The 17,842-nt window shown below is 40.8% G+C and overlaps 1 protein-coding gene across 1 annotated transcript in view; it reads left to right on the top strand.

The window, feature by feature from the left end:
• lrpprc (leucine-rich pentatricopeptide repeat containing) overlaps positions 1-17,842 on the top strand; it is a 169,820-nt gene that overhangs the window by 139,208 nt on the left and 12,770 nt on the right. Inside the window, exons 30-34 of the mRNA XM_061911204.1 lie at positions 1,744-1,870; positions 6,066-6,154; positions 8,121-8,325; positions 9,954-10,081; positions 10,870-10,985. Of these exons, the coding sequence (XP_061767188.1) occupies positions 1,744-1,870; positions 6,066-6,154; positions 8,121-8,325; positions 9,954-10,081; positions 10,870-10,985 (665 nt within the window). The remainder of the gene's footprint in view (positions 1-1,743; positions 1,871-6,065; positions 6,155-8,120; positions 8,326-9,953; positions 10,082-10,869; positions 10,986-17,842) is intronic.

The following is a 17,842-nucleotide window of genomic DNA, read 5'->3' as shown; positions in this document are numbered from 1 at the left end:
GACTGTCTCAGGTGGCAGATATATCATGCCATCTAATGTACGGAGTTGTAACGACAAGCCACATTTACAGACAGGCCCATTATGACGTGTATATGTGCAAGGGTGAACAAGTCACGCCAAATCTGTTTGTGGTGGGCCATCACATATGAATGTATGCAGAGGTGGGTAGTAACGCGCTACATTTACTCCGTTACATCTACTTGAGTAACTTTTGGGATAAATTGTACTTCTAAGAGTAGTTTTTATGCAACATACTTTTACTTTTACTTGAGTATATTTATAGAGAAGAAACGCTACTTTTACTCCGCTCCATTTATCTGCTATCAGGTCGCTACTCGCTACTTTTTTTTTTATCGATCTATTAATGCACGCTTTGTTTGTTTTGTTTTTGTCAGACACGCATTCAAAGTAGGAACTACGCATGCTTGCGTTTCACCAATCACATGCATTCACTTGTGACGTTGGACCAATCAAACAGAGCCAGGCGGTCACGTGACCGTCACACGTAGAACCCGACATGTTGAAAAACTTATTGGGGTGTTACCATTTAGTGGTCAACTGTACGGAATATGTACTGTACTGCAATCTACTAATACAAGTTTCAATCAATCAACACATCAACAAAAGTGTAAAGGAAAAAAGACACTCTTTATTTCAACCGTACTTCCCGTCAAAAGTCTAAAGACTGATCGCACAGTTCCTGTCTTCACAATAAAAGTGCCGCTCCATCGCGCCTGCGCTAACAAAATAAAAGTCTCCGAAAGCCAGCGCAAACAAACTAGCAAGCTACGGAGTTTTCCGCCAATGTATTTCTTGTAAAGTGTATAAAAACGAATATGGAAGCTGGACAAATAAGAAACCAGCAACTTTCATGATGTATTAGACAGGAAGGAGCAATTTTTTTTCTCCTCCATTTGAAAACCGGGACGTTATCAGCACAATACTGTCTGATTCCAATCAAAGCAAGTCATCAGAATCAGGTAATACACCAACTTATATTCTTGTCTTCATTAAAGATAGGAATCTATATGTTAAACATGCATTTACATTCATTAAAACACCTTTAACATGTGAACAAAAACGGCAATATAAATAAATATAAACGATATACTGTATATATAAAGGTTATTAAGTAATTGATTAACGTTGAAAAACTTATTGGGGTGTTACCATTTAGTGGTCAATTGTACGGAATATGTACTGTACTGCAATCTACTAATACAAGTTTCAATCAATCAATCAATCAATCAATGATTGATTGATTGATTAACTGTGCCTACGGTGCTGTTAAGTTATTGTGGCTCAATTTGCCCTAATTTTTTTTTTATTTAATGTATTATTATTTAATATATAATATTGTTTTAGTTGCTTAAGAAATATTCCTGGCTCTGAATTTGCTCATTGCTATTTTTATGTTTTTGTGCATTATTTGTTGCCGTAATCATTAAACGAACAGGTTACTCATCAGTTACTTAGTACTTGAGTAGTTTTTTCACAACATACTTTTTACTTTTACTCAAGTAAATATTTGAGTGACTACTCCTTACTTTTACTTGAGTGATACATCTCTAAAGTAACAGTACTCTTACTTGAGTACAATTTCTGGCTACTCTACCCACCTCTGAATGTATGTTAAACACTGCATTTATTTTAGCCAATCAGCAAATAAATAAAATGCATTATTAAATTTGACATAAAAATATGACATTTTTCTCATGTCAATGAATATAATTATGATTTCAGAGGCCTTTGCGATGCTGAAGGAATCGGACAAAAAGGGTTTTATTCTGGACTTCTACTGCTACGATTTCGTTATTCGTGCTCTGCTGGCCAAAGGATCCATGGAGGACGCAATGGTGGTCAGAGACATGTAAGTATCACTAGACCAGAAAGTTTACTTCTTGATTTGGTTGCCGAGCAAAAAAAGAACTAGCCTCTCTTTAGTTAAAACAATTTTCTTATGCTGTAAAAAAAAAAAAAAAATGTTGACTCAACTCAGCAAAGCAACAAGATTACTTGAGTCAACTTATAGTGTCAAGCATGTTGCACTTCAAAACATGAGTTGTTGCAACGTTCAGTCTGTTGACTAAACTTCTTGTATCAAGTAAAAAAAACTTGAAAATGTCGAGATAACTCTGTGATGAGGTGGCGACTTGTCCAGGGTGTACCCCGCTTTCCGCCCAATTGTAGCTGAGATAGGTTAGCGGGGGTGTCATGGATGCAAAAGACTCTGGGTATTTGTTGTGTTGCGTTTATGTTGTGTTATTGTGAGGATGTTCTCCCAAAATGTGTTTGTCATTCTTGTTTGGTGTGGCGCATATTAGTAAGAGTGTTAAAGTTGTTTATATCACAACCATCAGTGTATTCTAGCTCCCAGTATGCCTTGCTTTTGTGTGCGTGTCTGCGGAAGCCACATACAACATGTTGCTGGACTGGCAAGTAGTTTGTACATGTTATAGAAGGCGTCAAAGGCAATGGCTTCATAGCACGTCCTTATTCTTGTTATCTGGGTGTCTGCCAGTAGATTTTCGCGAGAACGTTTGCGGCTCCTATTGTCTACTTTACTTTGTGACACGGGTCAAAATGGCTCTTTAAGTGGTAAAGGTTGCCGAACCCTGAACTATGTATTTTAAATATTTCCGAATGGTCCAACCGCTACCCGCCCGAATCTATTTAAAATCTATTTTTTCGTCATGTCACCCGCCCGACCCGCGGTTTATCCGCGGATGAGACCGCAAACTCCGCATCTCTAGTGCGGAGCTACGGAATCTACCAATCACGGTGTGGTATATGGCTCTCGAGGGCGGAACATTGACGTCATTTGCGTGATGCAAGCAGAAATACGTTTTTCCGCTTTTTCACTAGACCCGCACGCGCGCGCTTCTTCCCTCGCTCGTTCACTCGCCTGCTCGCTCGCTCTCTTGAGCTCTCTCTGTCACTGTGTGTGTGTGTGTGTGTGTCTCACTCTTGCGCCCTCCCTCGGCGCCGCTGTAACAGTCCGGGCCGGAGAGACGAGCGGTCCGGTAGCTTTCGAAGCATTCCGCCGAAGGACCGAGCAACAATACAAAACTGTAGTGCACTGGTCCCAGCGCTGATACTCTATGACAGAGAGTCGCTGGGCGAATCGGATGTGTAACACATTAATCATGATGTTAGCTAATTGTGCTACCGTAACTGCAAACTCCATAGCGTGCTCATAACCACATTCTAGCTGCCGACATGGCGACATACAACCTTCCCGGGGCTACCGCGCATGCTCGTCACTACTGTTGCATACTGGGTAGTGTAGTTCTTATATTCCGTAGCGCATAACATCCCAGTAAGTATGTGTATTCATTGTTGCTGACTGAAGAAATTTAATTATTATTGTTATTACATATAACTGATTTATTTACTTGATTCTCATTTTGTTCACTTATATTTTGATTTTATTTTGTGTTCAAAATAAAAATAAAGACATTTAAAACGATTATTTTTAAGAAATCTTTTCTCGCGGCCCAACCTCACCCAGACTCTGCATCCATTGGCCCTGAGGTAAATTGAGTTTGAGACCCCTGCCTTAGACCATACCCAAAGCTATCAACATTATACATGACATTTACATACACATTCACTCACTGATGGCAGAAGCTGCCATGCAAGGCTCTAACCACGGCAGTTAGGGGTTTTGGTGTCTTGCTCAGGGATACCGTGACATGAGCTCTCCAAGCCGGTATCGGTTACAAGACGGCCACTTAGCCATGCCGCCCCAATTGAATATGAATTTGATACTACTTGCCATTTGAAAAAGATGTTGGTTGAACTTATTTTGTCAGATTTTGAACGTTCATCAGTGCATGCCTATCAGGGAAGAAACCCACCTTGACTTACTTTCTGAAGTTAACTGACTATGGCTTTTCGTGTTGTTTTTTTAGTTGAAGTTGTCATAACGCTTCTAACTTAGTTGTGATGGGCAATTTGTTCTGTCAACTTGACTAAAATCCATCAAACTAAAAGCAAAAATCACTTAACAGTGTAGTCCGTCTGTTGTTGGTGAGCAGAATACAGTTCAAAAGTACTTACATTTGTCAAGAGTGCAACATGATACAAAGAAGAAGCCATTAAATTTCTGGTGCACATCCAGGTTTTTTATTTTAACATTGAGGGACTTACAGTGAAAAAATCTATTTGTTTGTAAATAATGCTCCAATTAAAAATGTAAGCAGTAATTGGTGCTGATCCAAATTAAATAAAACAGCAAGGCCGAACAATCCTTGTTGCAATTATTGCATTTTGACTTCACCACCCCACCCCCTACACACACTCACACACACATTTTAACTTAAGATGCTCATTCGTCTTCTAAATCCTGACACATGGTGATGCTGGAAAATAGATATGAGGGACAATAAAATAGGAATCGACTGAATATCAGTGCCAATATTTGGCATTTTGACGTATATCGGTATCGGCCTCTTTTTATCGATTATGTCTTTTTTTTCTTCTTTTGAAGAACTACATTAGAGCTACATCAGCAGATACAATATCAGGGGTTATCGCCCATGGCTGTGGAGGCGTTCTGTCAGCGGCCTGGTGGCTGTGGTCTGGTGATATCCTAGTGCAGATGGCTCCTGTGATAGTGTTTACTCACCTGGCTCCTCTGTATTTATCCAAACATTAATTTGTTCATGTGTGCCTAAGTGTGTGTGTGTGCGATGATGGGGGATGTGGGTCATCAGGGTAAAGTTTTTAAATCTGTAAAGCATTTTGTGTTGCTTTTTTTGTGTATGAAAAGCATTTTATGAAAAAAGATTGATTGATTGATTGAGAATAATCAGTATCATATCGTTCGATCTCTAGTATAAAAGATCCAAGCTTAGGGGGACCAATCTTTTTTTATTCCCCTTTTATGGATTTCTTTGTCCTTCAGAGGAAAACAAGCAACCACTTACTGAGCAATGCGATAACTAAGTTGTAGGGGGAAAAGAGGAAAAAATTCTTATTTTTATCTGCCTACATGATTCTGTCTCTCATGTTATGAGAAATAATCATATCGCTTTAGGACCTGTGCAGTACAAGCGATAACCCATCTCCGCTCTTGTGTTTGAACCGGTTTACGGCATCCCCGCCTCGATGAAAGCTCAGTTTTTATCTGCACTCTCGCTGAGAAGTGAAATGAGCTGGGAGGAGAGTCAAGATGAAACTGGCGAGAAATAAGGAGATAAAAAGAGCTAAGTGGGGGAACGCAAACTAGATTTAATCATGAGCGAGGTTAATGAAGACGCTATAGGCATTAATTCTTTGTGCGTGTGTGTCTGTTTGTTATGAGGTAATCCAGACAGAATTGAGCAGCGGGGGTGCTAAGAGTCAGATTAAGGGATCGGGTGGGGGTGTGACGTGGAGTAAAAACCGGGATGTCAAATTCAGTAGCGAAAGTGCGTCAAGAGTAGGTGAGAGCCTCTTGATGTCCCCCCACCTGATAAGAATTATTTGAATCTCGCTCTTATCCACACTGCCTTGGCATCCCTGTCACCCTGTCCCAAGTGGCTTCCAGGTGCTGCTTGGCCCTGGTGTCGCCGTGGCGATAAGGACTGCCTCGCCTGATACTTGAATGAACACGTGGATTAATCTGGTTGCAGCGTGATTGGGAAAAGAGGGGGAGTGCGATTGATGTTTTAGTAGCAAAGAAATGTAGCAAAAAGACCTGGCCAAAGAGGAATAAGGAAAGAGGGCGAGCAGAAAATGTTCCTTTCCTAAAATAATACCCGAGCCAGATATAGAGTACATGTACAGGCTGTGACATCACATGCACTGTGACATCAATCAAGCGATTCATGTCTGTATTATTGTCAGGGTCACGTAAGAGGCTCAAACATGCTGTATGTCATGCATCGCCTATTGTCTCGTGTGCTTGTCCGCTGCAGGATTACTTTCCCAAAGGCCTTCTAATGTTGCAAAGTTCTAAGACGCCACTAAGATATTAACTCGGTCGCCCCAGTTTCAAAAGCTCTTTGCCTTTTATATTTGGCCCAAATAGAACATTTGGCTTGATCTTAAGTATAAGCGGCCTTTTAACTCTTTTCCAGTGCCGTGTCTCATGCGCCAATCTTCCAGCTGAGTGACATTGCCAACAGTTTGATCGTCGTCACACTCAGCAAGAGAGGCCAGGCGAAAGGTGAGCATTGAATTTGCACACACACCATTTATAGGCCCAAGTGCAGTGATTTGGATGTCGACATACCATAAAAATAAGTCGTCATTCAGGATTAGGGATGTAGGGTTGTACTAATAAAGTACTGCAATACTAATCAATTTAAATTTGTGCTATACTCCCTATGAAAATACCAGTACATTCTTTAATCCGAATCCCGCCCTCCGGTAGGGACTACAGAACCAGGGCGCATGAAGTTGAGTGTGTCAAAACGCACACACAAAGTGTATACAAGCAATAACATCGTGGAGTGGAAGAATGGCAAAAAACGGCAATTTTACTGTTTAATAAAAATTGTAAATGAAGCGCAATATGATATTTGGGCTTCAAAAGTAACGATTAAGGTGGTGCTTTAAACAGGAAGGCGTTGCGCTGCAAGTGTTGCTTTATTAGTGGCGCTAAAACCGCCCAATTAGTGTCAACTGAGGCAAGTGAAATTACAGAATTTTGTAATAAATTCCTACAGTTTGTGTTTTAACTTTTAACTGTGTGTTTTATCTGCTACGTGGCTTATCTGTGTACATTTATCCACAGTTTTGTTTTTAGTATTTACTAATAATTGTATTTTTCTCAAAGCACAGACCAGGATTGGCAATCATAAATCATGAAGCATTTCATATAATGTCTGTAAAACTTTGTTCTATTTTAACTAATCCTTGATTATGGCAGACAATATGTAATATGAAAAATTGTAAAGAAAAGCCCAATATGTTTAATGCCTTTTAATTGATATTTTTACCTTGTAAAATTGTTCTTTGAGTGCAATAGGAAACATGTTTGTTATATTGTAAGGTTTTCTGTTAAAATAAAGCAGGTATTGAAATTTTTCGTAATTCCCTTAATTTGGGAAAAGTAGCAAAAAGTATCAATATACATTTTGGTACCGGTACAAATTTATTGGTATTGGGACAACAATACCAAACTCTCATGGTACAATATTATCACGGAATTAGGGCCACGATACAATATTATTGTGGAATTGTTTATTTAAAAAAAAAAAAAAAAGTTGATAGAAAATGCCATGGTGTGTTAAATTAAGTGCCAGAAATGTTTAGGACAAACACATGTATTGAATTTCAACACAAACATATTGCTAAAATGTTCTAACTTTATTAATTACTACTAACATGTATTTTTAAGTACAAAGAAATGTGCAGAAACATCCACTGTTTTAAGCAACTATATACATTTTTACTTTTTCATAATGTAAATTCCTCAAAAATTGATGTTAAGCCTCAAATCTTTTCCGGGTGATGGTTTATCGAGTAGCTTCTCATATTTCCCGTGGTGTGTAGAGTCCACACACTATGACCTGCTCTATGTCGCCTTGGAAACGCTGGAGACAAAGGTTATTTTTTCGCCAGGGTTTGTTTGCCTTGTTTGTTAGCAACATAATTTAAAATGGTGTGGATGGGCTCTGATGAAATGTCCTTAAAAAGCAATTCCTCTTACCTACTTGGCTCACAGTTTTTTCGCATGCTTCCACCTTTTCTCCCCTTTACCGTGGTCCATGCCCCAGCTTCCGGTCCCGCCCTCTGGTCCCACATTGGGCAGACTATTAAGGGAAATGTGGTTTATTTTTAGACCGTCCATTGCAAACGCGGCAGAAAAAATTACACTCACTAATTTTCGTTTCATATCGTCAGACGTCACCGCATTATTGTGATGATTTTGAAACTGCAATACCGTGGTATCTTATGGGTTTCGCAAACGCGGCAGAAAAAACTACACTCTCTAATTTTCATTATCATATCGTCAGACGTCACCGTGTTATTGTGATGATTTTGAAACTGCAATACCGCGGTATCTACAGTATTGTTTCATCCCTTGTCATTATTTATGAATTACATAAAAGGTTTTACCCTAATTTGTAATAAATTGGACACCCCTGTTTTTGGCAAACATCACAACATCCCATGTTCTACCACAGACGCTTTGGATACCCTGAAGTCCATGCTAGAGAAGGACCAAGTGCCCTTACAGCTGGCCATCAGCAGACTGCTCCATAGCCTCGGCAACCTAGGCGACGTGGAGGGAATTAAGGAAGTGAGCTCGCTGATGGAACAGCTCGGCACAAGCCTCAACCTGTCCAGCATGGTGTTTACCAAAAATATGGCCCTGGCTCACGTCAAGAAGTAAGGCTGCCCATTGTTAATGTTAGGGTTCTATTGTGACATTAATGTACCAGTAGAGTGGAAAAATGAGTTGTCCCTGTATTGAAGCTATTACCTTATATATATGATGTATGACAACACCAGAATACTTACAAACTGTGCAAGTAAATAAATATGATCAAAATAGTATCAATTTATGAAGTTATATAATAATAATATACAGCATTTACGTGGAGATTGGACTTTTATAATATCTATTTCAAGCTGCATATATAATAAAATTAATGATAACACATTACCAGTAGCTTTTTGATATTTTCATAGATAAATATCCCCTGTTTGGATATTTTAAGATTAATGACTGGCGTTATTGACTAATTCTGCTTCAGTAGGGTGCAGACTCTCAGTGATGCACTTTAAATACGTTTCCGAGTTGGCTGCACACTCGGTCAAGTTTTTGATGTTTAGCTGTAAGTTAATACTAACGAGTAAAACCAGATGTTGTGGGCGGGTCTTACGAGGTTCACTATGGCATTCGCTAGGCCAACTTAAAGCAATTAGCTTAGAGACAACTCTTATCCCAAAATACTCTTAAGTTGAGGTACCACTTTATTGATTTATTTTTTAAGAACTGAGTAACAAAGTGTAAGCAGTTTGTTTTGCATTGCTGTATCCAAAATGACATTATGATTGACCTTGAAATCGAGCTACATACTTAACCATGGTTATGGCGTACTGTAACACCTGTGACAAGCACTGTTTGCATTAACAAAACTTTAAAATTAATAATCATTACTTTGCAAACTATAACATAAAATGGAAGGACTACTTTTTTATCTGTTGCATCACACAAAGAACAATAGTTTAACACATTACCGCCAGGCAAGTGCCTGATGAGACTTACAATGACACACTCTTAACATAAAAGCTTAGCAAGCGAGCGGGACGTCCAGGACAAATGGGAGTAATAGGATTATTCATGGTTTCCTTTTAATGTCATGAAAACACCCATCCTCCACTGCTGTTGCATTGCTCTTCAAACAACAGGACAAAATATAAAACACATTGTGCATCAAACTTTCATCACGCCTTTTGCCACATTAGCGCTGTCCGCCGCAGCCCGCGTGATGGTGGCGGCGTCCCCGTGTCAACTCAGTAGCGCTGCTGAAAGCGGAAAAAATAGCAAGACGGCCTCACGCCCGATTGGCCATCGCGGCGCGGCCCTGTCAGCTTGAACCCTGACCTCTTGGAGCGCCGCTCTGAGCTGCCCTGACACGTGTATCCCCGCTGCGCCTGAGTCAAGCTGACTGGTTAAGAGCCGGGGTGGGGAAGCAATCGGGACCGGAAAGCGTAGAACCACATTTAGCGGGGCCCCCCGCTGAATAATTCAGACGGTCCCAGTCGCAACAATCAGGGTAGATATGTTCACCCACCTTTGGACACTCACACATACACTTGCACGTAGGCCCCGGTTAAATATTCATCACGATGGCGACTGTGGAAGGGGGAGGAACAGTTAAGTGTACTGGCCAGGCCGGGTTGCCAGATTGAGTCGGTTGAGATCCACATAGCGTTCTCTTTTCAAGGCTTAGTGTTCCAGCAAAGCGCAAAAAAGTGAATGTTTCTGACATGAACTCATTTCTCCTCAGTGATGATTTGGAGTCAGCTGTCGAAGTGCTTGAAGAAGTTTACACCAGACCAGACCACAAAAACCCCAGCCTGTCCCATGTGTTCAAGCAGATTTTGATGGAAGAAAATGACAAAGCCCTCGATAAGTGTAAGACATACGCACAATGCATATGTATCAAGAAACATTCTCATTGCTTTGATCACTCCTCGAATACCTTCATAACATCGCAGTAAGACTTTGTTCGCTCTGCAGGTCAAATTTGATTTTTTTTGCCCATATTGGATTTTTTCCGTATTTTTTAAATCTGACCCAGGCTGCTATCGTATGTGGACGTATGTATCGAATGAGACTGATGACCATTACGTCATCGAATAGGGATAAGCGTCTTAATTCGAAGCCAAAATAGAATTTTAAACAAGGAATCACTGTGTGTTTGTGTGGCTAAAGGCTAAAGCTTCCCAACTCCGTCTTTTTACTTTGACTTCTCCATTATTAATTGAACAAATTGCAAAAGATTCAGCAACATAGATGTCCAAAATACTGTGTAATTATGCCGGTAAAACAGACGACTTTTAGCTGTGTGTTTACGCAGCGCTCATATTCATAACAGCCCGTGACGTGAAGCGTACACGTCATCATTACGCGACGTTTTCAAGAAAAAAGTCCCGGGAAATTTAAAATTGCAACTTAGTAAACTAAAAAGACCGTATTGGCATGTGTTGCAATGTTAATATTTCATCATTGATATATAAACTATCAGACTGCGTGGTGGGTAGTAGTGGGATTCAGTAGGCCTTTAAAAATCGCAATTTTTTTGTAATGTGAATGATTACATTGAAAAATCGAATTTGACAAAAATAATACGAATTGGACATCCTACCCTGCAGTGTGAACATTGCTTAAAGCAGTGCCTAAATTTTCCTGTTGTGTTGCAGTGAGCGCCATGGCCGAGCGGCTAGCCAACCACTTCGCCTGTTACAGACCGGCTACTGATTTGTTCATACAACTCCTGGAGATGGACAAAGTAGAAGAGGCCAAGTTCATGCTGGCTGTAAGTGTTTACAAAGAAGATGACTTAACACCTTTTATATTGTGTTGGAACTCTAAACCTGTCCATGCTAGCGTTCCTCAGGGTTGAGTCCTCAGACCAGTGTTATAATTTTCCTAAACTGCATTTCCTCCAATGGATTCTCCATTTCACACTGGAGTCCTTCAGGGTTTTCCTGGAGTTTATGGTCTTTATTGTAATGACCTCTTTACAGACCAAATTATCTTTTGATCTGGAGTCCCTCACGGCTCCTTCCTTGTGTTTTTTCGAACCTTCTTCTGCCCATCGATTGATTGATTGATTGAAACTTTTATTAGTAGATTCCACAGTTCAGTACATATTCCATATAATTGACCACTAAGTGGTAACACCCAAATTAGTTTTTCAACTTGTTTAAGTCGGGGTCCCCGTTTATCAATTCCTGGTACTAATATATACTATCAGCATAATACAGTCATCACACAAGTTAATCATCATTGTATATACATTGAATTATTTACATTATTTACAATCCGGGGGGGTGGGATGAAGAGCTTAGGTTGATATCAGTACTTCAGTCATCAACAATTGCATCAACAGAGAAATGGACATTGAAACAGTGTAGGTCTTTACTTCGTAGGATAAGTACAGCCAGCAGAGAACATAGTGAGTTCAGATAGCATAAGAACAAGTATATGCATTAGAAATACATTTGAATATTTACATTAGGTTATTTACAATCCGGGGAGATGGGATTTGAATGGAGGAGGGTATTAGTAAAGGGTTGAAGTTGCCAGGAGGTGTTCTTTTAGAGCGGTTTTGAAGGAGAATAGAGATGCACTTACTTTTACACCTGTTGGGAGTGCATTCCACATTGATGTGGCATAGAAAGAGAATGAGTTAAGACCTTTGTTAGATCGGAATCTGGATTTAACGTGGTTTGTGGAGCTCCCCCTGGTGTTGTGGTTATGGCGGTCATTTACATTAAGGAAGTAGTTTGACATGTACTTCGGTATCAGGGAGGTGTAGCGGATTTTATAGACTAGGCTCAGTGCAAGTTGTTTGACTCCGTCCTCCACCCTGAGCCAGCCCACTTTGGAAAAGTGGGTTGGAGTGAGGTGGGATCTGGTGTGGATGTCTAGAAGTAACCTGACTAGCTTGTTCTGGGATGTTTGGAGTCTAGATTTGAAAGTTTTGGAGGTGCTGGGGTACCAGGAGTTTGCATTTTTTCAAAACATAGTCCCTCAGGCTTCATCCTGAGACCCCTTTATTTGTTACAAATGTATTTTAAACTAATGTCCCTCAGGGATTCATCCTGTGGCTCATATAATTATTTCTGTTGTAGTTATATATATTGTACCTTACATCTCATTGCTTCTTCCATGACTGCTATTCTGATGACCCCCAGCACAACCCCTACTCTCACATACCAGACATGCCGCCTCTTAAGACGGTAGTACTTTGTGTGCGCGCGCCATGAAGCAATTAAAATCATGTGCAGTAGTAAGAGAAAGGAAAGTAGTGATGATTTTAGTCCATCACGAGTCCCTGATGCCTACGTCCAGTTTTCAGACCCCTGTGATGGCTGGACGCATTCAACCACCACAGTTTAACTAATTTATCCGGCCTCGCATTTGCGTCCCACATCCCACAGCGTCTGGTGGTCTGTGGTCGGCCGCAACCGCCTGCCCCGACTTCTACTTCATTTATTTACACACAGTTCATGCGTTACAACTCGATGACTTTGCTTTGAGCTTGGGGAAATGAATATGTAGAGGCTCAGATGGGTGAGAGACGGGCGGGGAAGGACAAGACACCAACAGAGCAGCTGAGACGGAGACGCTACACAGGCGGTAAATGGAAAGTTCACAGCGATTGCCTCTCGCCCGCTCGTTGGCTTGCATGTGTGACTAAAGTGCGCACTAATGAACATACGCGTTACTGCTCGAGCTTGCTGCACTTCATTACTATTTAAACAGGAATCCACACTTTTTTTGGTCACTCATTTCATTCTGCTCTCAAATGTTTATCATAGTTTTAACTTAAGAATACAATTGGCGTGCGCTCATACACCAAACATTTGCTAACCGTTTTTTTTTAACTTCATAGGAAATAATTGTATAAACTACACTATGAGAAAAAGCTGACTGTCTGCCCCTCATTTGCTCACTGACATCCTGAGTGATAATCCCTCTCAATCATTAAACAGACATGTCTGACACGCTTTAATGAACACGTTACTCACTGACTACTTTCCTCTTCATCACTATTTAAACACCAACTATGGATTACATTACTTTACATCCATTCCTCTCGGCTGACATGCATCCTGGGCAGCTTTCACACAGTTTTTTTTGTCCCTCTCTGCGTAGTTTTTTTTTTGTAACATGCCACATCCTCATGTTTGCCAATCAAAAGAATAATAGTGACTTACTTGAGTTAAAGGAAATGGAATGTAGACTGTTAGTGGATGTCACACTTTAAAATAAATGGTGACAAAATGTATACATTATTTTATGTATTAAATTAAATATCAAATAACTGACCTTAAATAAAGGATTTACATAAATTTGTCACACGTTTATCGTTATTTGTTCCCAAATATGACCGCAATAAATGTATTTCCGCAAAATAGAAATCGTTAATTATAAATCAAATGTTTTCGTAGCTAAAACATGTCTGTAATCTTCTGAGTGTGTTATTCACCATGAGAAGCCCTCAAGACTTGAACAACACCCTTTAACCATCTTTGCACTCTTTTAACCAAATACAGTAATGCTGCCTCAGGCTGAGCCAGTCAGTGGCCACGATACTGAACAGCGCACTCCGACTTTTTTGGTCTCCTCTCTTGGCCAATGCTACTGTAGTGTTGATATTCTCAGTTTATTTTAGTGATAGGTAACTGATGAGGTATTTTTTTTTGGGACTGACCGAATCCCGCCGGTCCTACAGATTCATTTAAAATCCAACAGTGCCTCGTCACGCTTCCTGGGTTGCACGACTAATGACTCAGCCTGCTTTTTGCTCATAAGCACCTGGCGATCACTCAATCAGCACTGAGAGCAGACTGAGCAAAACTACTTCTAGGTAATGTTGCAATATCCAATGCCAATAAAAAAATGTACTCGATAAACTCTCCAATGTAAGTAAAGAAAGATGCCACTTTTCTAAAAATACACTAGCTTGATGCTAATGTACATAGGCTTTGCTATTGACATGCTACTGATTAGCATTAGCAATTTTACATTGCAATTTCAATACCTCAAGATTTGCTCATGAAAACTACAACTAAGATCCACTTTACTCCACATTGAGGAGTCAGTTAAGCTAGAACTAACCAGTGCCAGGCTGCAAAATTCCTGCACACATGGCATTTCTCGTAGAATAATACATAACTCACTCATGAAGTTATGTAGTCGGGACCCGGGGTGGACTACTTCTCTTTGCATCAGGTGTGGACCTCTTTGCGCTGCTGACTTGTCTCCATTCAAGATGTTCCCCTATTGGCCTCCCAATGGACTGGTCTTTCACAATATAAAGTCGGGACCGTGGGTGGATCCTCCTTATGCATCAGTCGGTGACGTTTCGTCGTCCCAACTTGTCTACATGCAAAAAGATCCCCTGCTTGCCTCACTATGGATTGAACTCTCACGTTAACCGTATCCACTCGGCATCCATTGCATCGGTCACTCGAGGGGAGGGGATCCCCACATTTACGGTCCCTTCCAAGGTTTCTCATTGTGCCCATTGGGTTGAGGTTTTTTTTTCTTCCACCCTGATGTGGGATCTAAACCGAGGATGTTGTTGTGGCTTGTGCAGCCCTTTGAGACATTTGTGATTCAGAGTTATATAAGTAAACTTTGATTGAGGTATCAACTCTTTAGGACAAAACAAAAGACTGGATTCACCAAGGAATAAAATCCCCATAAAATATAAACTACTGACATCTAAGGTTTTGTTCTTGCAACTGTAATTGCAACTTATTATCATACTTGCAAATGAGACTCAGAAATGTAATAATGAAGCAAGATATAGCAACTGGACAGCAGTATTCATAGTCACCTCATTTTAAACTGACATTTTAGTATCAAGAACAATATTTATCAACACACACAGAAGTGCAGCATGGTGGCAGAGGGCTTAGGGCGTCTGCCTCACAATACGAGGGTCCTGGGTAGTCCTGGGTTCAATCCCGAGCTCGGGATCTTTCTGTGTGGAGTTTGCATGTCCTCCCCGTGACTATGTGGGTTCCCTTCGGCTTCCTCCCACCTCCAAAGACATGCACCTGGGGACAGGTTGATTGACAACACTAAATTGGCGCTAGAGTGTGAATGTTGTCCATCTATCTGTGTTGACCCTGCGATGAGGTGGCGACGTGTCCAGGGTGTACACCGCCATCTGCCCGATTGTAGCTGAGATAGGCACTAGCGCCCCTCGCGACCCCAAAAGGGAATAAGCGGTAGAACATGGTTGGAAAATGGACACACAGAAGTACTGAAAATTTGTACCATTGTGTACGGGTATTAATTCCCAAGTACCGAGAATTGGTACTGTATTATTTCAAATATAAACGGTACCCATCCGTAGTTTAAGACATTTTTTGCTTGAAAATACTTAAACACGTTAATTGTACAATATGCCTTAAAAAAATCTGCGTTGTGGTGAAGCCGCAATATTTGAAGCGTGATGTGTCGACTTCAATGGGAATACAGTATGTACTGTATATACTGTACTGTATACTTTTGAATGATTATAACAAAAAAACATGTATTTTGGGGAGATTAAAAAAAAAAACGATAAAACTGTCAAAGGTTTTGGTGGGAGGTGGAAAATTGTTACTTAAAATTATGTTCATCTCCCTGGACCAGAGTTAACATCCATCCATCCATCCATTTTCTACCGCTTATTCCCTTTCGGGGTCGCGGGGGGCGCTGGCGCCTATCTCAGCTACAATCGGGCGGAAGGCAGGGTACACCCTGGACAAGTCGCCACCTCATCACAGGGCCAACACAGATAGACAGACAACATTCACACTCACATTCACACACTAGGGCCAATTTAGTGTTGCCAATCAACCTATCCCCAGGTGCATGTCTTTGGAAGTGGGAGGAAGCCGGAGTACCCGGAGGGAACCCACGCATTCACGGGGAGAACATGCAAACCCCACACAGAAAGATCCCGAGGCTGGATTTGAACCCAGGACTGCAGGAACTTCGTATTGTGAGGCAGACGCACTAACCCCTCTGCCACCGTGAAGCCCAGAGTTAACATATTAATACAAAATTTTGTTACAATACTTTAATCGACTTTGAATACAGTTTTGGTTTTGAGGAATCATCTATAGGCATGGCCAATTTAAACCATTGCGCATTTATCTGTTCATAACAAGTTTTACAATCATTCTTGCCGTCTGTTTTTTTTGTGCTTCTGTCCTCCCCTTGTACACTCCCTGGGCCATCCCATCAAAAGTCAAGAACCAAAACTCTGAAAAGCTTTTAGGCAGGCAGACGGACGGAAAACAGTAACGACGAGCCTATCAAGAGAGGCTGCGTCAGCAGGGAGCGGGCAGTTGGGCAAGCGAAAACTCGTTAAGAAGCGACTACAACCAGGAACACGTGTAAGTGGAGAAAAAAGATGAGGACGTTCCCTGGGCGTGCAGAGCTTTTAGGCGGGCCGGGTCGGTTCCCAGCGTCACCTTGGGGAGAGGCCGTGACATAAAATAAATATAAAACACCAGGGAAAAGAGTGAGAGCAAAGTTGAGTGAAGTCTAATTGCCTGATTGTAGTGAAATCATTCTGCTGTGACTCACTTAATGTGTGTGTTAAAAGCCTGGCATGCCTCTGCCTTTAAATAGTGCAAGACTTTCTCTGGCTAGTAATGGGACAGTCAGGAGAACACACACACATTAAATACACACATGGAATCATGTTTTGTGTATGATGTAAATGTACATTTTCATGTTAAAGCTCCTCCTTTTGGATTAAGTAAGAACATGTCTGTAAATCTTATGTGTCACACTCTAATCTTTATCCCTGTGCTTATGTCCAAACAGCTCTTTTTATTCAACTGGAGCAAAAGTTTTTTTTTAATACAGCAAATCGTCTTAAGTGGGGTTGTCACGTTACTAGAATTTCTGTAGTCAATACCAGTCAATGTTCTCGATTCTCAATACATATTCAATACTGAACTCACTTCTAAATTCACTATCTTATTGAAAACTGTTCAATTTCAACTATTTTAAGGTCACTGTGTTTCAACATCTTTTTCTGCAGCCACCTAGTATATCAAAACAAACAACACTCTGCTTATGTATATGCTCATAAATAGGGATGTATAGCGAGTACCGGTATTTTTTGGTAGCGGTTCCTAATTAGGTTGGTCCATGAGGACAGTGAAGATTCTGGACTAACAATACCGCCATCTGTATTTCTTGTTCCAGCTGACCGATGTAATTATGACACGCTGTCCCATTCAGTTCAGCTGCCACTGCTACACACTAAAATCAGATTTGAATAATGACAAATAAGGAGGCGACGCCACACAAAACTTCTAACACAACATTTCACAAAACTTCCTCAAAGACACGCATGCTCACTGTCATTTTGAAGTGAACGTACTTTACTCACGACGGGTCACTCACCACTGCGTTTTATCAACTGTCCACCTAGTGGTCCATTAATCCACAGGCCAATATTAATCCACTCAAAAAAGTGAAACATTAAGGTAATATGATCATCCTTAAAGTAGCTTTGAAGCAAGATAGCATCCGCTGTGACGGACAGGTCTCTGGTTACCGTCTGACGTCACTCCATTGCGCGTGTTTGCAGCTGCCTTAAATGTATTTTTAGTTCTTTCTGTCTCTTGACTGCAAACTGGGCGA

The sequence above is a fragment of the Nerophis ophidion genome, linkage group LG09 (genome assembly GCF_033978795.1).
Source record: "Nerophis ophidion isolate RoL-2023_Sa linkage group LG09, RoL_Noph_v1.0, whole genome shotgun sequence".
In the NCBI taxonomy this organism is placed as follows: domain Eukaryota; kingdom Metazoa; phylum Chordata; class Actinopteri; order Syngnathiformes; family Syngnathidae; genus Nerophis; species Nerophis ophidion.
Note: the sequence above shows the minus strand (reverse complement) of the source record. Positions and strands in the feature narration are given on the sequence as shown.